This window comes from Zootoca vivipara, chromosome 6 (assembly GCF_963506605.1).
Source record: "Zootoca vivipara chromosome 6, rZooViv1.1, whole genome shotgun sequence".
NCBI lineage: Eukaryota > Metazoa > Chordata > Lepidosauria > Squamata > Lacertidae > Zootoca > Zootoca vivipara.
This window is the reverse complement of record NC_083281.1, coordinates 56,908,513-56,930,162: the sequence shown is the minus strand read 5'-3', so window position 1 is coordinate 56,930,162 and position 21,650 is coordinate 56,908,513. Positions and strand designations below refer to the sequence as shown.

At 45.0% G+C, this 21,650-nt stretch overlaps 2 protein-coding genes and 1 long non-coding RNA gene across 5 annotated transcripts in view; 1 reads left to right on the top strand and 2 right to left on the bottom strand.

Annotated features, from left to right (window-relative positions):
• Nucleotides 1-5,760, bottom strand: part of NFAT5 (nuclear factor of activated T cells 5) — a 74,577-nt gene extending 68,817 nt beyond the window's left edge. The window contains exon 1 of the mRNA XM_035117788.2: nt 1,669-5,760. Coding sequence (XP_034973679.2) covers nt 1,669-1,771 — 103 coding nt within the window. The 5' untranslated portion in view covers nt 1,772-5,760. The remainder of the gene's footprint in view (nt 1-1,668) is intronic.
• LOC132592329 (uncharacterized) lies at nt 852-10,700 on the top strand. Its single transcript, XR_009557785.1, has 3 exons — nt 852-903; nt 1,272-1,474; nt 10,585-10,700. It is a non-coding gene; the product is annotated as an uncharacterized LOC132592329 (long non-coding RNA).
• LOC118086324 (cytochrome b5) lies at nt 5,914-21,025 on the bottom strand. 3 transcript variants are annotated; one of them, XR_004692737.2, is made up of 6 exons: nt 20,800-21,025; nt 15,051-15,179; nt 14,493-14,519; nt 7,191-7,222; nt 6,447-6,590; nt 5,914-6,240 (listed from the first exon to the last, which is right to left on the bottom strand). XR_004692737.2 is itself a non-coding variant. In XM_035117803.2 (5 exons), exons 1-5 carry the CDS (start codon nt 20,959-20,961, stop codon nt 6,500-6,502), a joined length of 441 nt encoding a protein of 146 aa, XP_034973694.1. In that variant the 5' UTR covers nt 20,962-21,025; the 3' UTR covers nt 5,914-6,499. The 3 variants fall into 3 exon arrangements, 1 of the variants encoding a protein (XP_034973694.1); XR_004692736.2 differs by having other exon boundaries at nt 5,914-6,237; XM_035117803.2 differs by having other exon boundaries at nt 5,914-6,590.
• Between the last annotated feature and the right edge of the window lie 625 nt (nt 21,026-21,650).

Sequence of the window (21,650 nt, the reverse complement as noted above, 5' to 3'; positions counted from 1 at the left end):
ATGGTCCATGGGGTCACGAAGAGTTGGACACGACTAAACGACTAAACAACAACAACAAATGTTAAAAATGATAACAGAACTTCAAGAACTATCCAGATGTGCTTTGTAAGATCCAATATTCAACTACCAAAAAATGGTCTGAAATCCATGCATATGTCAGTCACTCCACTGTGGATAAAATCACCCCTGAACAGTTAACCTGACTCTGAAACTACTTGGTACTCCACAGGCCATTGGCTACATCTAAAATTTAAACAATGTCAGGGCTTGGAATTTCCCTCCTCTACATATCAGGAAAATGTTCAGTTTTGCTAGCGTGAAAGAGAACACCAACCTGGAACCCTCTCCGTGGTAAACTATTAGATTGGTGGGGTGTGGGGAGTGACTTTCAGAATATAATAGAATGGGGCAGACCACAAACCCCACTCCCATCAAATGCTATTGCTATAACTACCAAATCTCTTGTGGACATGCGGGACGGTAGCACTCTTTTGCAATATTGCATTTCTAATTAAAAGCTTAAAGTTGCTAGTTGAATATATTTTAAGGCTCATGCAGTCAGAACCGAATTCAATGAATCTGACTTCCAGGTAGATATGCCTTGGACAGCAGATGTCATGTGCTACAAGTTACTCTTCCTTAAATTTTGTAAAGAAGGGCATCTTTACACAACTGCCTGCATTTTTGGACTCTTGTTGAGGATAGTGTGTGGCTGGGTTAGAGGGCACTTCATGGATGAGCTGCTGCACTTTAAAATATACCTGCACCCCATTGCTAAAAGAAAAAAACACAGTCATGAATACATGTTTTTGATTTGGGGGGGGGGGGGGGGGTTGAATCTAAAGTTTGTCCTAGACAACATTATAACTGCAAAGATCTTTTATTAAGGGCAACTCGAGCCAGGTGTTGCTCATTGCTCACCCTCCCCTCCTATTTTGGTAGCTTTATCCATTGGCGTTTCCTCCTGGCCGCTCTATCTGGCTAGTCTTTAAATTAACCCCGCATTAAATTAGCCCAGCAAGAAGCTACGTGGCCACGTTTCGTGGCCGATCCTGAGCAAAGGCGTTACGTCGAGCCCCCTTGGGTGGCTTGGCGAAGGAGTCTCCGAGGAGGGCATTTGAATCACCCCTCCCTCCCAGACATGGGTTCTGAATGAAGAGCAGGAACCCCCCCGGGGAGTCTCCTTTTACAGCCCTCTCCGAAGCACTCGGGAGAGGGTGGGAGCGGCGCTGAGCCAAGGAAACTCGAGGGAGCGGGCCTTGTCGGGACAGCTACAAGGTGGGCCAGGGGCACTGAGCAGACTGCAACTCCCGCGTTCCCTCGGGGACAGTAGGAAGCGCTCTTCTTGGAAAAAACTGTTCTGAGGAAGGACCACGGCCGAGGTGTGCACGTAGGCGGTCCCCGTCTCCATCCAGACCGGACTGGGGAAGACTTTCGCCGGTGCCCGGACATCTGAAGAAGTTAACCGCTGCCGGTGAGCGTGGACAAGACTGGGTTAGCTGGAACCCAGTGTTGTAAGAATTTCAGCAGCCTGACTCCCGACGTCTTTCGGGCGCCGCAAAGCAAAGGCAGGCGCTGCCTTGGTGGAAGGGCCGGTCGCCCGGAGCCCAGAGGCCTCGAGCAAGGCTCTTTCCGTGGCTTGCTCGCTCCAGCCCTGGGCCGGCTTACCTGGGGGGGCGGCGGCGAAGGCTCTCCCTCCTAGGGCGCTCCAAGGCCAGGCGTGCAGCGGCGCCGCGCAGAAGGCGCTCTCGTCGGCCAGCATGGAGCGCATGGCGGCCACGTCGTGCCAGGGGCGCCTGCGCGGGTCCAGCCTGTTCGACGGACGGGCAGAAGGGCGTCTCAGCTGCTCGGGGGCTCGCGCGCTTCTCTGCTCAGCCGCTCGCGGAGCTGGGGACCATCGGTCTCCCCCGGGGGGGAGGAGCTCAGCCGCGTGGCGCTCTTCCCTCCTCCCCGGCAACAGGTATTTATTGCGCAGTTCGGGCCGCGGGCCTGAGGATTAATGGCTACTTGGCACCAACGCCGGGGCGGAAGGTGTACTGTACACTGTATCCTGCTGCCGCCCTCCCGCTTCAAGCCCCACGAGAGGAGCTGTTCTGAACTTCTTGCCCCCCAGAGCAGACGAGCAGAGCCCTCTGACCTTGCGCAAGGCGGGGAACGAAGACGCTCCCCCACCCCGGCAAACAACGCTTTCGGTGGCCAGGACCGCCAGACTGCTGCCGCCACAACTTCTGTCTCCTCGAGGGGGCAAAGTGGTGTCCAGAGGGGCTTATCCTCCTGCTGCCGCTTCGTTCCCTCATGGGAGGGGAAGAAAAGGCTGATCTGTTACTTGCGAACTTGGTCTGAGGCATCCCGATCCTGGCCAGACTGCTCTGACTGTCAATTACTGTAGGTTTCCAGGCCCAACTCAAAAGTGCTGGTTTTCCCCTATAAAGCCCTAAATGTCTTAAGAGCACAATACCTTAAGGAGTGCGATCATCATGCGGCCCTTCTTTGTGTGCTTCCTCCATGAGAGGTCCAAAAGGTGGCAACAGCAGAACGGGCCTTTTCTGCAGTGGCTCCCACTTTGTGGGATGCTCTTCCCAGGGATGCTCTCCTAGTTAGCACTTTCATTACTTATCTTTACGTTTTTCTGCAAGTAGGCCTCTGGCCTATTAACATTCTAAGGCCTTTTAAATGTGTTTGTTGGGTTTTATTATGCATTTAGTGTTCTCATTTTGTATTTTTATGTTGTTTACCAACGTGATCTTCAGGTGAAGGGTAGTATACTAATTTAATAATAAGGAAGGAGCTCAAACTCCCTCATTTTAGTTATCCCTTTTCAGCACCATGATAGCATCTTTGAGATGGGGCACCACAGAACTTGCCCCAGGGTAGTTGGAGAGAGAAACAAAACAACCCAGTAGTGAGGATGGTGCCAAGCTTGCTTTGCACGTTTGTTTTCCTTTAAGTAACAAGGCTGACTTGAGTAGTCACACCAAGACCAAGCACAGGAAGCTGTCTTATCCAAAATCAAATCTTTTGGTCTGCCTTGCTAAGTACTGTACTATCTTGCTAAGTACTGTACTATCTAAGTACTGTACTGCAACTTGCTGCTGCTGTCCATGGTTTCAAATGGGACTTTCCTAGCCCTACCTCGAGATGCCATCAGGGATGCATGCAAAGCAGATGTTTCTCCCCTGAGCTGTGGCCCGCCCCTCCCCCTTCAACAAAACAGGGTCAGGAGAGAGGGAGATGAGCTCCATTTTCTTCCCCGAAATAGGCTTCCCCCATGGTGTCCCAACAGCGCTCAAGTCAGGCAAGACTGGTGGCTTAAGAGGAAAAAATGAAGTGTTACAGAGAAATTGTGATGGGAACCAAAACCCAAATTTCACCATTATAATCACCCTGTATTCCAGGGGTAGCCAACATTACACTCTTCATGTGTTCTGGACTGCAATTCCCATCATCCCTGACCGTTGGGCATGTGGGCTGGGACTGATTTGACTTCTAGTCCAAAACATCTGGAGGGCAGTAAATTGGCAACCTCTGCCTAATTTCAGTTCAGATTTCTTGGTGCCATCACACATGTAATAAAAGCAGCAAGAGCCACACTGAAGTGGGAAGTAGAGTGGGTTATTGTTCATAAATGCTTCCGCCACAACAAAACAGCTAGCCTTTAAGGCAGCACAACATTCTTTTGTTGGTTTTGTTGAGAGAAAGTTAAGTGGGAGATGGAATAGAATGGAGGACAAAAGAGAACCACAAATATGAAGGCACCTGCCAAATCTCTTCCTCCCTTCCCAGCTGACATCAGGCACCTGCTCCTTCACATTCTCACTGCCTCACTTTGGAGAACATCCTGCCTTGGAAAGGAGGGCTTTGAAGGCTCCACACTTACACACCATTTTGTGGGGGCTCCATTTATTATAGACTACTAGTGAATTCATTATCCAGCCACCAGACATTTTGTAGGCAGAATAGCACCATCCGAGGGAGGTACCAGCAGGTGTGGGATAATCCTAAAATATGCAGAAATGCAAGGGGGGGGTGTATAAAACAACACAAAACCCTTTTATAAAAAATAATAATAAAGGGGGAGAAAGTCCCCAGAAGTGCTTAGTGAGACCTGAGCATGCTGTGGGGGCACAGAATGCTGGTTGGCTCTTTGGAGGAATGGAAGGGAATGAGTGGAAACCTGAACAAGAGCACTTCACACTGCAACACTTTTTAACAATAGTGGTGCAACAATAAAACTGCTAGCACATTTGCAAAGCTGAGCAGCATCCAGTATGGTTTCAAATAGGATGGGGGACCACATGTTGTGATTCCAGCATTGCAGGGGATTGGACTAAATGACCCTCAGGGTCCCTTCCAACTCTGCAATTCTATGATTCATATATATATTCTGTTGTGGTCATTTATGTTGCTATGTGACAGGTTTTTCCTCTGTCTCAATTGTTTTTCCTCTTCTTGGGTTCTCTGGTGTTCCTGTATTTTTGTTTTGGGATTTCCTTCCTTGAAAAATCAATAAAAACCATGTTTAAAAAAAATGTCTTGTGGATATAAACCAGGCAGGTCAGCCTGCACAAATTCAACCAGATTTATAATTGTCTTCAGGATCACGTTTGGGAAATGAAAAAAATTAATTTCTAAGATGCTGGTGCAACAGCAACAGCAACTTCAACTAACACAGTCAATGACAACTTTTAACACATGCTCAGGGTTTTAAGAAAGGAGCCCTGAACATGCAGGATGTCTGCACTCTAACTCCCTCCTCAGAACCAGACAGCTTCTTGAGTGTTTACCATCATAACTGCTATTCCAGACAGATTAGTTTCCAAGACAACAAGATCTGAACCTTGGATTTACAGCGAGGGAGAACTGAGATACATGCATATATCTTGTTCCCTTATCATCTAAATTCAACAGACACAAGAACAGACCCAAGCCTGTCAGCCAGTCTTCAGAGAATCACCCATACAACCAATTTAACTGCTGGCTGCATTTTTTCTTTTTGCATTGATGTTTTTTAGGCTTTTATGTTCTCTCAGATACATATGTAGGCAAAAAACTGTTGACCAAACATTGCTAGAAAACTAATTTTAAAGAAACATGATTATGCATATCTGTTTACGAGACTCTTTCCAAAACAGGGTAAGTCACCTGACCTTAGCAAAAACAGCCTTGATCTCAGCAAACAGTCAAACTGGTGAGGACTGTGGACAGCCTAGTAACAGACGAGAAAAACCCTGGAGGGTTAGTTTCAAACTGTCAAGATATGTAACTGAAGATTATACAAGAACTGGGTTTATTCAGTGCTTAGGCCTGAGGGGTTCAGAGCCATACTCTAAACCCCCAAAGTTTAGAAAACTGCAATCTCAAGACAAGCGACTAGTTTTACACTAGATGTTACTTATGATGCCAAAATTTCCTTTAAGAAGCTATACTTCTTGACCTCCCATGAAGAAAGGCAACATCAAAATTATCTTAATAGATAACTTTAGCTTCATGGCTGTCCTTCCCCTTAACATACTAGATTCAAACTTAAGGGATAATTAGGGGGAGTATGTGAGAAGGTAGGGAATTATCCCAGCACAATGCCTGTCTTGTGCTGCTTGCTTGCATTGTTTCAAGCTTCAGAGCAAATGAAAAAGCACAAACCTAAAAGGTATCCTCATCTCTTGTTTCAACCCTAGAGACACAATTTCCTTCAGCTTCCTTCTCTCCCTTAGTGTTGATGCCAACCTGCTTGCACTTAGAACATAGCAAGCTTTTCTGGTACAAAGTTGGCGAAAGGGCAACTAGCTTTGTACCACACCAGCTTCTTGGAGTTCTACGCTCAAATAGGACATTAAGAGCAGAAGGGCAGGCGAGCGATGGCCAGTTCCAGCTTTGTCAGAAGTAGCAGAATCAGTCAGGAAAACAAGGCCGCTGACCAGAGTAATTGGAGAGTTCTTTATTACAGATCAGGCAGATTAAAAAGGCAGACAGTTAGGACTATGTAAACCAGAAGACTGAAACAAAAATGTACCCATTTAACCGTTTCAAAAAAACCATGTACTGAAGGAAGAAGCTGAAGGAAAACACCTGAGAAGAGGCAGGTGTGCCGCCGTTCCCAGTCTGCGCTGTGCTGGTGGAGCCATTTCTCTTGCTGGTCTCCTGCTAAAGAGGAATGTTGACAGCATGCCATCTCATTCTGCTGGTACTTAATGGGACAGGCTGGCATGGGTCAGAGGCACCATCACAACGAACCACAAGCTGCTGGATGAAAAGTGACTCATGGTCAATGGTGACAGAAATGACATGCCATGGAATGGCAGGATGTTGCTGTTTCTACAGTTACAAGAAAGATAACAGTGGGCCCCACCAAATTCCCGCTTGGCTTTGCAGACACCAGGGCTGCTGGACTGACTGATACAAGTGAAGGACAATATCTAGGTGTTCATCAGAATTTAGTAAAACCCCACCATTTTCAGTGGCAAGGCATGGTTTCCAGTCCTAAAGGCTCAGCAAGGTCAAATCAGGAGGATTTCCCATCCATCACGTAGTAGCGATACATCAATCCCAAGACTATGGCTCCCAAAACAGGGATCAGCCAGACTGTCCAGAAACTGAGGAAAAAGGAAAGGGGGGTATAAAGTTACATTTACGTTAAATGCACTTAAAACAGGAGAGCTCTTTTCTAGAATCTTTTTCTGTCATAGTTCTGTGAGCAAAGTCTTAACAATTCTATCCATTCATTTATAGGTACAGATAAAAACCTAAGGCAGTTCATTCCTACCCAATAAGTATGGTTGCTTCAGAACTTTCCACTAGTTTCAGCCTGCATGTGGGCTACCAGTTAAATACTATACATTATCATGGCTGAGTGAGGAATCTCATACAACACGGGAGCAGCAAAGATAGCACAAGATTAGGAACTGGCCTTAGTCAAAGGTGGGTGGATTTATCTCATTTAAAAATAAAATATTTATAGGACTTCATTAAATTAGACTGCAACTCAACAACATGCCCACCTCTCCTTGACTAATTTTGACGGTCCTTCCACAGATCACAGTATGTAACAACAAAGACTAGAATGATGCATGATTAAGATGCTGGTGCAGGAGGCTGATCCATACAAAGGTTGAAGAACCATAGATCTATTTAGACACCAGCTGACTTAGAGAAAGCTTGTTTGTTTACTCTATTGGCAGAGCAGAATACCATACCTTGATTCTTTCGAGGGAGACTTGTTTGGAACCTGAGAAGACAAAACAAACACACAAAACAAACACACATTTTGTGTACATTTTATAAAACATGCAAGCTGAAATTATAGGCTACGAAATGGTCTGGTTCGCATGTGCATGGCAACCTATGGGTTATGGCTTGCTATGAATATTTAGCATGGCCTGGCTGGACAAATAAACCACCAGGCTTGACTTAGGAGTTTCCCCCCTCTCCCTTTCTAAACAAACCACATGCCTCAGTTTGCATGTAACACCAAGCCTTCTGGTTTGTTTGTTTCTGTGCTAACCAGGTTGGAGTAAAGTGGGAGTGATTGAGCAGCCTGCACCAGCTTTCTGCTCATTTACAATATACCATGGTTTACTGCTTACTGTGACATATGACCAGTCTAATTTGAGCAAAGGTGGGTACTAGCATTGAGATGACCCTGGAAGAGGGAACAAATGGGAGGATTGTTTTCTGGATATTCATTCTCTGCCCTGATTCTTCACCTATTCATTTACTCTCTCAACATGTTCCATTCTTCCCAACAACTATGTCTGGGCACACATTTAGTTTCTCTTCAGTCCCTCTTCCACGTTCTATAAGTACTTGGGCACTTTTCATAGGGAAGCTCTTCAGGCATCCCCAACCTTCGGCCCTCCAGATGTTTTGGACTACAATTCCCATCATCCCTGACCACTGGTCCTGTTAGCTAGGGATCATGGGAGTTGTAGGCCGAAACATCTGGAGGGCCAAAGGTTGGGGATGCCTGTCTCAGACAATCACTGTTTGCCAGTTGCTGTGTGTTCCTTTGCTTTCTTATTTGCTGCTGTTATCAGTAAGGTTCCTCTCCATGACTACAAGGCTCAGTCACCAAGCAGAGACTTCCCATAACAATACAATCCATATGTTGTGCAGCTTTTTTGCCCTTGCTTGTTGGCCTGAATTTTGAGTTCCCCACTGTTCACCATCCAGACATGTCTTAACAGCAACTCTATGTAAAGGACACAGCTTGGTATCCTTAAGACACATTCCACACACTGGCTTAGCCTCACACCCAGCAGCCACACATGCACTCTTCATTACAAGCACAACACTTGGCCTCAATTCAAAATGAGACATCATGAAAAGCCAGCCTGAGCAATTGCCTCTCCATGCAACGGAGGGAAGTTACAAAAAGGTGTCTTTGCCTTTAAGATGTGAATAGTTCCCTTATTGCAAAGCTGCAATTGCCAAGTGACAGCAGCATCATTGTGAAAAGGGCTGTCTAAAGCAGTGCTGTTCATCCGCCAAATCTCCTAGCCAAGCATGAAGAGAAGCCAATTGTTAAACATGCACATAACTCCTTAATGAGATTCCATTTAACACTCCCAGCACCAGTGCCAGCCCTAAGCCTTCCTTTGGAACCCATCCCATGTGTCTCCAATCTGTTGCTTGAGCTCTGAGCAGCAATGCTAAAGGGGTGCTTGCTGAAAGAATATAACTTCTTTGCTTTACCAAGTTCAGGTAGCCTTTCTATACATCCAGTGCAAGCAGCTTGACCACAAAGTGTGGCTGGCATTCTCTCTTGTACCTCATGTTTGGCAGATCCAGGACAGGAGACCTCTTTGATTCTTGTAGCAAAGATAAGAAACTGGGATGGTGCAAAAAAAGCCCAGGGGAGAGGAGAATCTTCTTATCCAACTCCCCTTGGAGGATGCAGGCACAAGCCAAGAGGGATTGTATTGCAAGAAGTGACTATCGAATACTTGTTCTTAATTAATTTATAATTTGTATTCACTTTTAGAAAACCATATGTATTTACAAAAGAAAAGTTAACAAAAAATAAAGAAATTGCAAGTATTACATTAAAAATAATGGTATATATTATTTCATCTCTAATAAATATTTTGGATCATGTCAAGAATGTGCCTTGTTATACCTATGTTCAATAAACATTGCCCAATTCTGTCTGAACTTATTAAGTTTCTACAGAAACAAAAACAGAACCTTGTTTTTAACTTATTAAAATTACGATGGCCTGTGGCAGTGCAAATAAATACACTGACCATGAAAAATGTTGTTGTGAGTCTAAGACACGAAGCACAGAAGCAATTTGCTTGCAGTACCGTACTGTGTGGTAGGTTACATGACTGCTGTTTGCATAGCTGCCAAGTTATCCCTTTTTTAAAGGGATTTTCCATTATGCTGAATAGGCTTCCTCGTGAGAAAAGGGAAAACCTGGCAGCTATGTGTTTGTTTCTACATGCAAAGGTTATTGAAAAAGGGAAGGCTACAAGAAGACTGGGAGAGTTGCCCCACCCCCACTCAGTATAACAGCATACAGCAACCAACTGTGCTAGCTAGGGATGATGTGGGTTGTAGTCCAAAATATCTAGAGGACATCAGGATGGGGAAGGCTTAAATACAGAATATCAGAGCAGATATCAAAGATGGAAGTACTACTGCCAGAACAAGGAATTTTTACCTGCCTCTAGGAGTTGCCCTACTTCTGTCGATCAAAGAGATTGTTCAAAACAGAAATTATGGATGACTACTTTCAGGGGGACTATATGACCAAGAGTCTTCCCATCATTTTTTCCCTATAAAATAGCCCAACATAAAGTGCAAAAAGAGATGCCCAAGAGAAATCCACTAATCTGCATTCAACCTACAGATTAAGCAATGCTATATTTCAGAGGCAGTGGCAATAAGACAGTTGCATTTTTGGTGAAAAGCTAAGAACCTTTTGAAAAGTTGAGAAGAGATGCTAAGAGACTTAAGGACCAACAACACTGAGCTGAATTCTATAGGCTGAGACAAAGCTGGAAGGACAATGCAGCAGACCGTCCAAGGTGCCCCTGTAAGTCAGAGAGGTCTGCTTTGGAAACCAAGCAAAGCCTTTCGCAAACAGAAACTTGCCGCACCACCAAAGAAACCCAATCCATGAGGGGGAAGGGTGCTGTTCCAGTAAGGGCAATTTAGAAATCGCCACATTTTTGGGTGGCTACTCATGACAATGACATCAGCAGAGAGAAAGACAGCACAAACAGAGAAGTATTAAGAAGAGATCCAAGTCAATATCAAGTCAATCTAATCAAAGGCTTTCTGTGAAGAAAGCACTATAGCCCTCAGTATTGAAGGCCCTCTCCAATGGATCCCTGTTGCAATTGTAAAAAGCCCCCTTCTCTCTACCCCAATCAGCTCTCTCCCTCCCCTTCACCATATTCCAAGTCTGCCCATTTTGTATGAGCTGATTTCTTGTGACCTTCTCCACATACCAAGCCGCCTCCTGCCATGCCACTATCGGGGGCGGGGAGTAAAGGACCCCTGGATGGTTAAATCCAGTCAAAGGCAACTATGGGGTGTGGCGCTCATCTTGCTTCTTACTAACAGAGCCACTGTTTTCCACAGACAGTTTTCCAGGTCACGTGGCCAGCATGACTAAACGGCTTCTGGTGCAACGGGACACCGTGACGAGTACCAGAGTACATGGAAATGATGTTTACCTGCCTATCTACTCACACAGGTATGCTTTCGAGCATAGCATACTTTCGAGTATAGCATACTTTTGAGTGGGTGGCGCTGTGGTCTAAACCACTGAGCCTCTTTGGCTTGCCAATCAGAAGATCAGTGGTTTGAACCTGCGCAAGGGGGTGAGCTCCCATCGCTCTGTCCCAGCTCCTGCCAATGCTACTATCTATGCCTAGATCAAATTCCCACTCTCTGTTTGCAAAGGCTACTCCCTTCTCTTGAGTCCCTCCAGAAGAGTCACTTCTTTAGCAAAGGTTTTTCTGAGACCAGCTTCACTAGCTTGCATAGCTGCCCAACTCTATCCTGAAAACCTGAAACGCTTGTTTCATCATTTAGAAATCCAGATGGACACACTTTAACAAGCATCCTATGGCCACCTCATCAACTCATAGTCATTCTGCACAGAGAGCAAAGCAAGGTTGCTACTATGGCCATGGTTCCCATCCCAGCAAAGAGCTTGGTAGATTAAGCTACCCAGACCATCTCACAGCCCTTTCTAATTGTCAGTCAATTGAAACTTTTGCCCAATTCTTTCAAATAACTGGTCTACAAAAATCCTCAACAACTTTAGAAGGACTGCTTCTATTTGCAGCATTAGGACTCCCCAAAAACTAATAATAAAGGTAGTTCAGTTGTTCTCTTTGTAGTTACAGCATCACGTTTGTAAATTATCACCTTAGGATCACCATGCACATGAAATTCCTTGCTGCTTCCCAAACAATCCAAGCTGTTCAGGCCCCTGCACTCAGGGATAGGTAGGAAAGTTGTTGCCTTGTACTGAAACAGACTATTCTAGTTCAGTTCTGTACAAATTGACTAATGGTAGTTCTACAGGGTTTCAGGCAAGGTGTGTGTGTCTTTTCCAGCCCCATCTGGAGATGCCAAAACTGAACCTAGGATTCTTGCATGCAAAGCAGATGCCCTACCACCAGGCTATGGCGGTCCTTCCTCCATGTCTCCTTACCCCTGGAAAAGACAATGCCTGCATTGACCCCCAGCTGGAGGGACCATTTTCCTTCTTTAGCCATGATAATTTTATTTTTTAAAAAGGAAAAAGCAGGAGTAAACACTACTAAACCCATCTAGTTTTCCCCTACAGAAGATATCATTAACTTTTGAGACTCACACAGGTTGCTTTTGCTGAGAATGCAGAAAACCAACACTGAAGAAGCAGCTAGAGAGGAAGAGGCGGCAGTGAGCAAGCAAAAGCAACCCCTTTGGTTAGGCCTGGCAGAGGACGAAAGGACACAAAACAGGCTCAAAGACAGGCTTGAGGAGCAGAGTGGGGAGGGGGGGGGTTACCTCAAGTTCTACAGAGGCAAAGGAGAAAGAAAACACAGTGGCCATTTAAATATGACATATATGCAAAGGGCTAGCACTCATTTGTCAGCTTTGCTACAAAAGGACCATGGTTCCTATGTAAACAGTCCAGAAAATTATGATGCGAACCATGCCATCAGGATCCTGAAAGGGGAAAACAGGACTCCCTTTCAGGGCATGTAAAGTGTAGGTGGGGGAATCAGTGTAAAGGCAGAGGACCAGAAACATCATCAGCTTCTTCCTCAATGTCAAAACCCTTCTTTTAGTAATTGATTCAAGTAAGCCATTAGACACTGCAGAGCAGACAGAAGTCGTTTGCAAATAATAGGGTATGCCTGGGCACATTTCTTCAGATGGGCCAACCAGGGCTTTGCCACCCACAATACTCCATGCCTCTCCTCAGGGAAAAAACCCCTCACTTGTCAGAAAGGAGTGACACCTGGACAAGATTTAAGTGAAACTCACTTTTTCTTTCTTTGCAATGTTCCTGCCACAAAAGTTTGCCTTGCATTCTTCTTATGAAAAAAAGTACAAGCTTGTTTGCATGCCTGTAGCATTTTGGTTTTTTCCTGTTTTTTTTCCCCAAAATGGGGACCTATACGTAGAAAACCCAGTAACTGTCATGTTGGCTTGCATCAAACTACAATAACCAAACTAGCCACGCTCATCTAGCTAACACACACACAAACACCCCACATATTTCCTTGTGCACTAGTCACTCTGAAACTTTAAATCTGGATGGTTCTATAAATGAAACTACTGCAATGTGTTTTTATGTTTGTAGGAAAAACATTGTGAAGACTCTTTTTCTCGCCCAGGTATCATAAATCACATAAAGGTATTGACTTTACAGCTTCCCAAGACACTAACACAACACATGAAGGACAGGGAGTGGGTGTTTCCCATATAAAGTCATTTCCAACTCTGGAACAAGAAGCAAGGCAGCAGAGAAGCTACTTAGGTCTTTTGTGAATAACCTGAGGTTGCTCCCTGGTGGCAGAGGGGCACATCTCTGGGCAAAGTGTATGCTAGGCTGACAGTGTAGCACAGAATCAAATGCTTAAGTTCTCAGGACAAATTCAACAAGTTGTTGGCTGGGACCTCATGCTCACCCCAAGCCTTTGTTGACACAAGTCAGGGAGCATGATGAGAGAGAGGATAATACACAGAATGGGCTTCGAGTTAGGTAGGAGAAATGTTATAATCCTTTCGTCGTAAATGATTGAACTGCTGGGCACCACACAGTGGGACTTGGGCAACTCACAGTGGCTGTGTTTACATAGCCAGCAGATGGCTCCCACTGTTCTCCAATCATGGGAACTGCTCTTCAATGACAGGCTCAGAATTCTCCCAACAACTGCAACACAGAGTTTGCCAGGTCAGCTCCCAGGAAGACTTGCTGGGAAGGGGCTGCTCAGGTATTCTGACGTGTTCCATACCTGGAGTGCTTTCAGCCCCACCCACTCAACCAGCTACAATTGAAATCTGTTGTGTGCAGAACAAGGAAATCCTCTCTCCTCCAGCAAAGGTAAACAGTCCTGAAACCTAGGACCTTTAACCCAGAACTTATTATCTTGTGAGGGAAGTAAGAAGAGCCCTGCAGCTACTGCTGGATCAGGCTGAAGGGGGCTCCTCTAGCCCAGCAGACTCTTTCCTACAGTGGCCAACCATATGACCCATCAAGAAGTTCCCAAGGGAGGGCAAGGGAGTTGGTAGTCCAGAGAGACTGAGCACCAGACCTTTTGCACCAGGCCCCAAATCTTCTGCCTCCTTTCCTATCAGTTATTTTAAAAACTTAACACACACAAACACACACACACAAACACACACACACACACACTGCCCAGAGACACCTACACATATAAATTAGCATATGCACATTTTCATTCCACATCCTTTAAAGACCTAACAACAACCCTATGTAAGACCAACAGTCCATTCTTATTCAACTTCCCCAGGAACTTGTACTCTGAGGAATATCACCTCTGAACACAGATAGGCATTAATCTGCCTGTACTGTGCTACAGACAATTTTACAGTCAAGTTTGAAGGCAGCATGGCACAGAACCACTGCAGAAGGAGAGTTTTTCATTGAACTGAAGCCCCAAGGTAGAAAGAGAGGACGTGAGAGGCAGAACACAAGACCTGCAGCCAGAACACCAGTGGCCTTGGGCTCTCTAGAGGAAAATGCCCACAGGCAGCACCCCCATTCCCACTCTGACCAATTAAGGGCAGAAACCAACCAAACACTCCTAGTGCAACAGGGCAGCTCTCATTGCAGCACCCTAACTATGTTCAGCCCTTTTGCCACTGCTGAAGTCAAAGTGAGGTGAGCTCTGCTCACCGAGGAGTAGGTGCATTCCACTAACACAACATGCCCATTCTCACTGCACCTTTTCAAGTGCCCCCAAACCTTTTCCATGCTAGAATGAAGGGAGGTAGGGGAGATCACCAGGATAGTGACTTACCTTGGAGGCATTAGGATTACGGTCACACTGTTGAGAGAAGGAAAGGAAGAGAAAGAAGAGAAAGGATGTTAAGCTCCTGGGAAAAAATCTTTCTGGCATGCAAGAAAGAGCCCAAGCCACCTGAGGTGCCTGGCATCCTTCACTTCTCACTCCCAGAAATGAACTGGGAGCAAAGTTCTTATTTAATGAAACCAGGATTTTAGAGCTGCCTTGCCAACCTGGTACTCTCTAGTTGTTTTGGATGACAACTCCCATCAGCCCCAGCTTGCATGGCCATACTACAGTATCTACTCCAACACAGTTGTGCTGGGAGTTGTAGTCTTAAACTGGAGGGCAGGAGGCGACCAAAGGCTGAGTTCAAGTCATTTGAGAGCACATGCTGCTACATTAGTCAGCTCCCCCACCCAAACCCACAACAAGCTCTTTGACAAAGGAGGCAAAGAATAGTTTGTGCCTCACCTTCTCTCTGGAGCTCCACAGCCTGTACCCAAAGGTGGATATTCTTATTAAATAAAAGCTACAAACATTCCCAATTTTTCCCCCATCCTAGGACCTCACCGGATGAACCTCTCCTATAAGGTATTGGTCAAGCATCTCTCGGGCATCCAAAGAGTGGCCGACATCTTCAAAGTTCTCAGTGGCATCTCTACCAGCTTGTTCAAGCAGAACCTCCTCTCCACCTGGATGCTGCAAAGAACAACAACATAGGAACTGTGAAAAAGAAAAGCAGCAAGAAAAATGCTTCCTCAGCATATACACAACTGACAACCCAAGGCATGTCTCACTGAACTCAGTGGGAATAATATCCAAGTAGACATGCAAAGGATTGCACTCAATTGAATCCTATACTTATCTACTCAGAATTAAGTCCTTATGAATTCAATGGGACTTGCTCTCAGGTAAGTGTAGTTGGATTGCAGTCTTAATGTCCCATCTCCACTATGGGAAGCCTCAAGAATTCCATCAGCTTCCTTAAACATGCTTGAAAAATTAAGTCCCTGGCCATCCAAGCACCTGGATTTTACTCCTCCTATCCATGGTCAGGAAATGTATTAATGTTGGTCCCTTAAACACACGTCCGGTACCTGGAGATTTATAGTACTGTATTTGTATTTTAATCATGTGCAGCCTTGAGTATTCTTTGATATAAATGTAAGCTAAAATAATAAATGAAATCAAATGCAGTGTTTTTCAGCACCACTTAAAACCCATCTGATTTTTAAAAACTGTATCCCTGATATTAACAGCCATTTTTCCACCCAAGGACACCCATCTGCTCTGGTGCAGAACAACTGTGGGAATCACCAGGTTGGTGAAGGGTAAGTTAAAGAGTGGGATGCAGGGTTGCCAGGATGAGCGAAGCTAGAATCGCTACGATTACTACAGTACTATGGTTCCACAGATGCAAGGAATGAACACGTTTTACATGCAAAAAGTCCCAGGTTCAATCCCTGCTGGCATCCTTGGTTAAAACAAAAACCCTTTACCTGATCCCAACATGGATAGTGGCAGGCTGGAAGACAGCATTCTCTAGGACAGCCCCATAGCTATTGAATTCCCTCCTCACATAGATGTGTCTACCTTCATTATACAGCTTTTGTCATTGTTGAAAATGTACCTCTTTATACAGGCCTTCAACATCTGATTATCTATCTATCTATCTATCTATCTATCTATCTATCTATATGTCTGCATTAGTACTCAAATTGATATTTGGTCTTTTATTGCTTGTGTATATTTTTGTCTCGCTGGGCACCCTTAGAAGGAAGATATATAAAATCAATAAATGTTTTAGGGCTCACACTATACTTCTGATTCAAAGTTGTTTTTAACTATATTTTACATTGCTGCAACCCATCCTGGGACCTTATGGTGAAGGGCAGGTAAGAAATCTAAATAATAGCAATAATAGTGGACAGATACTTGCAACTGGAATAAATAGTGTGAGGCTAGGTAGTCAATTGCCCAATGTGCTAAAAGGAGAAGCTTCCTACACTATCTGCATTTTGCTTCCAATAGTTTGACTCCTGGTACCTCTCCCTTGGGTTGTAGATGCCACTGAATTTTGACAGAGCAGGAGCCACATATAGCATCTCAGGTCAGAGAGTACAATGCAGTCAAAACATGCCCAGGCACACCTTCAATGTGCTGGAAGGATCCCTGGGGTGGATTTTGCTCCCAGGGTAAAAAAAAGAAAAAAGAAGAAGAAGCCTCCAAGGGCGAGGCAGGGGGCAGAGGTGATGAGAGTAATCTCTGATTGACGTCATCAGCTTCCCCCTTTGGCAGCTCACATTTCTCCCCAGAATGACACAAGAGGTGTGGACACTGAAGGCCTTAGAAATGGACAACAAGCAAAAAGGGCTTGATTTAAGCCACCAGCAATTGACTTCTTTCATTTGTCTTTATGAACTGAAAGTTAAGGATGGGCATGGAAAGAAGCTAAGCAAAGCTTATTTGAGAATGGATAGTATTCATTCCTAACTAATCTCTCAGGCATTGAATCTGGTTTCCATACTACCAGAGAGGAGAGAGGAGACAAATACAAAGGTAGCTTTTGAATTGGGCTAGTGTGTGTCATGCTTCCTTAAGTTCTTGGTATCTTCTGGTTTTAAGTTTCTCCTTAAAGAACAGTTTTGGCATTCCATGTCACTTAGAAAAGCTGGATCAATAAGATAGATGATCTGATATACAGTCAGTTTGAGAAGTTGAATTCATCCACAGCCAAAAGGCCATTTACATCCAGAAAATTTTTCTCCAAGTCATCAAGCAGACAGTAGAGAACAGAGTGCCAAACCAAGTTGGAAAGTACCCAGCAAAGATGCCCCCACTCTAGGCAAGAATAGGAACCTACAGCTCTTTGCCGGAGCTAATGCTATTCAGACGTTTGATTTTAAATCTTCCAAAGTCTCATAGCAACTTGCATTTGGAGCAGGAGAACATAGTGAGCCCCTTCTCTTGGCACACAAGAGAAGGGGAACAGAAGCAAGCATTCCTGTGCACCCTCCCTTGAAATACATTATGGGTACCCAGCTGGTGTTCACAGGCAGCTCCTGAGCTACCCAGGAATTCAATTCCTAGCTTTCTGGAGCTCCAGGTCTCCCTCATTCCAATGTGCTTCTATCACATGAAGAGTCTAATGTCTCATTCTTTAATATGTATATTTGCTGCAACATTACTAAACAGAATTGGATTTATGTAATCCCTGCTGCAATTGGCAGGCTTCAAGGACTAAATCAGCATATAGCCCGTTGACATGACAAGCTGCTGGAGCCTCAGGAGCACAACACAATTATCTCTTTGCAAAGAGGCCTCCTCTGCTTTATGCAACAAGCCAGTGGTAGCACTTCAGGCTGAACCACAATCTCACTCATGCATCATGCAGCAAGAAAGCACAAGAAGTTTCAGGTTGAAGAACATTGTAGTACAATTGCTAAAATAGGCAGAAAGATCAATAAGTGATCATCCAAGACTACAGCAATTTTCAAGCAGTCCCATGGGAGAAGATGTTTGAGAACTACTGAACTAACAAGGAGTCTGAAAGGTACTATACACAGCTTCAACATAAGACCAACAGAAAGCACTTCTCTTTCCTAGTGAGCTCATCCATCCTTTCAAAACAGTAAAAGAGGCCTTGATTAAACTCACACACAGGCACACAAGTGTAAAGACATAGCTGGGTCTTCTCAGTGGTGGTCTCAATCCATTAGACTACCATACATAATCAAAGAGGCCAAAGCATGTAAGTAGCTAGTGATTGGCCTAAAAGCATTTTATATTAGGACAAACCTATGAGGCTCTTTTACAAATTTATGTTTTCATGACATTTCCTTTTATCTCTGTAATTACCAGTAGCTATAGATTTTTTTTAAAATGAAGCACTAATTACTTTAATATAGTTTTATTGTCTTGCGTTGCTTTTATGTAGTGATTGTTAACTGCTCTGGGTAGGCAATGAAAAGAGGTCTAGAAACCTAAGTGAAATAAACAGTAATTTAGACCACCCCACAGTCCTCAGTCTCCAGACTACTCTTTTTGCAGATGGTATTGCAATCTAGATCTGATTCAGAGTATGGTGTTGGATGTGCATTTACCAGAAACTTAAGACTTTTTCTTGTCTTGTCTTGTCTTAAGACACTGTGTACTGGTGGGAAGGGGAAAGAGGAAAGTGATCGTGTGTGTCTGTGTGCACACACAGTAATTCCACCCCCATCCCTCTTAATCAGTACTGCTGGGAAGTAAACAGCAACTTCAAAGTCAGAGAGAAGCCAGAATTGGGAATTAGCTCATAAGCAGTTGAGGAATTAATCAGACTTAAACCAATATTTTATGTTAGATACCAGGCACTGAAATATGGATAATTCCAATACAGTGGCCACTTCCTGCAAAGCTTACCTTGCTTTTTAAAGTACTGGCATCTATTAGGTATTTTGGAAAATGGTTTGTCTGTTTGCTATGCATTTGGACACCTCTTAAGACACTGTAACCAAATTTTGCACAATGGTTCCTGAGATCAAGGAGGCGTCTTTTATCTTTGTTTGGGTACAATGGGAAGCCATTTGAAATCAAGATGCCACACAGAACTGAACCTTTCAAAACTGCACTGATGTTTTGATTTCTTAGAATTCCTGAGCAATTCCAGGTACAAGGCTGCTAGTAGTTAATAATCATTTCTATAAGCATTTTAGTGCGCCAAATAGTTGAAAATCCTTTTCATATAAATGTTCACATCAACCCTGTGAGGTCCTAAATCTTAATAAGAGGCTGCACCGTAAGATATGTTCACACAGAGGGTTAGCTGAATTTTGCAAACCCTTAACGAGCATTTGTTCCTATCCTGTTCTCATTTAGAGGAGTCTATAAGCAGTTGTGTGTGCCTACAAAGCTGCCATGTGGTCAACCCACTGGGTCCACTATCCTAATACTGTCTGCTTCAAGAGGAGGGGACACTTGCAGCCTTCTAGAAATTGTTGGACTGCCAGTGTGACATAGTTGTCGGTGTGTTGAACTAGGTCAGGGGTCAGCAAAACTTTTTCAGCAGGGGGCCGGTCCACTGTCCCTCAGACCTTGTGGGGGGCCAGACTATATTTTGAAAAAATATATGAACAAATTCCTATGCCCCACAAATAACCCAGAGATGCATTTAAAATAAAAGGACACATTCTACTCATGTAAAACCATGCTGATTTCCGGACCGTCCGCAGGCCAGATTTAGAAGGCGATTGGGCTGCATCCGTCCCCCGGGCCTTAGTTTGGGGACCCCTGAACTAGGTCATGGGAAACCAGGGTTCAAATTTTCACTTGGCTATGAAGCTCCCTGGGTGACACTGGGCCATTCACTCAACCTAACCTACTAACAGGGGTGTTGTGGGGATTAAATGAGGAGCGGGAGAACCATGTAAGCCACCTTGAGCTCCATGGAGAAAAAAGTGATATATAAATGTAATAAAGAAGTAAATAAATGAGTTCCTATTATCCCAGGCCACTGGGATAATTAGGCCATTAGGGTTGATGGGAGTTGAGAGCCTGAAAATACTTACAGGGCCTCAGATAATTTCCTGTCCTCCCCTTCATCTGAAGTGACATGCAGTGGATCTCCAAGGCTTTTCCCAGCCTTTCCCCCTGACACTGGCCATCCAATATCTCAGGCAAGAGTGTACCACCCCTTAAACTGGAGGTGCTGCAGACTGAATCTGCAGGCTTCCTACATGCAAAGCATTTGTTTTACCTCCATTCCCTCATGTGGGTCTTTCACTTGACTTTGGCTGACTAGATTTACTCTCTGTGTATTGCTACTTTTTATGTATACATTTTTAACATTTTCAAAGGATAACTGAGGAAACTCAGCCCACTGAAGTTGTGGGGAGGGGGTGAACCTGCCCACAGTCTTAGAAGGAAGACAAGAGATGCTATGGCAAAGCAACGCCCTGTGCCTGTCAGGAGCTGGAGGAAGTTAGCCTGGACATTATGACGTTGTGTTCTGCCTTTCCCAACCTACAGGCTGCTTGTGTTGAAAGTCCAGGAGGCTGGAAGAGGTTCCGTCGGGGCCTAGCCCCAATGTTTAGCCTGCAGGCTAGCCTTTTCCAGCCCCCTCACCCCGCCCGGCAGAGGCCAGCTGGGGTCTTCCCTTTCGGCCCTTCCAGGCCTGGTTGGGGCCTTCATGACCTCTGCAAGGCCCCGCATCTCCCTCCTTGCTCCCAGGAAGTCCCTGGGCAGGAATGGATCCACCCACAAGCCCCCGCTCCCGTATCACGGAAAACAGCCCCCTCCTGAGGGTGGGGGGCTCATTTGCATAAATTAGCATAGCCACCTCGCTGAGGAATCGGGTCACGTCATAGACGCGCCCGCTGATGACCAGCCAGGTCTCCTTGTCGGTGTTTCGCTTCGCCACTTCGTCCAGGGTGAAGACGGGGCCCCTTTCGCGCGTCTCCGGCGCGTCCCCGCCGCTACCGTGCTCCTTCATCGACCCCATTCAGACTCGCCCGCCTCGACGGAAGGGGATCTTGGGCTTCCGCGGCCGCCGTATCTTAGGCCACGCCCACTCACCAGCCAGGTGGAGAGGCGGGGGTGGGATGAGGTGAAGGAGGGCATAGTTCTCAGAGGCCAATCGGAACGACGCGCCGTTGGCTTTGTCAGCCAATGAAATAGTCTACTTTCAGAAGGCGGCCGACGGGGGTAGGAAAGAAGGGATTTTTTCTCTTAGTAAACACGTACGACTCACTAGAATGTGCTTCATACGGGACTTTTGAGAGGAATGGCATAAGCGTGGACAGGCAGATAGCCTGTATGGAAAGGATGGGTTGATTGATATCTTCCCACTCTTCAATATAAATTATATACACGTACACTTAAGTCTGAGAAGCTGATACACTAATATATACTCAAAACAATGTTAAAAAGCATAAAAGCATAACCATTTTAACACAGATTGAAAATAATAAAACTTAAAACATATAAAGGTAACTATATATGTCTAGATAGGCTTACCAAAACAAAAAGTCTCTCAGCAGTCAAATAGATAAGAGGATGTCTACCTTATGACAGTGGGTATGTGTAAGTACTCTGCTGGCAGGGAGGTTTTCTGGATCCAGGAAGGGGACTGTCAATATTACCTAGGAATATTTTAAAATAAGTGAATGAGAAAATGAGTTCTATCTTTCC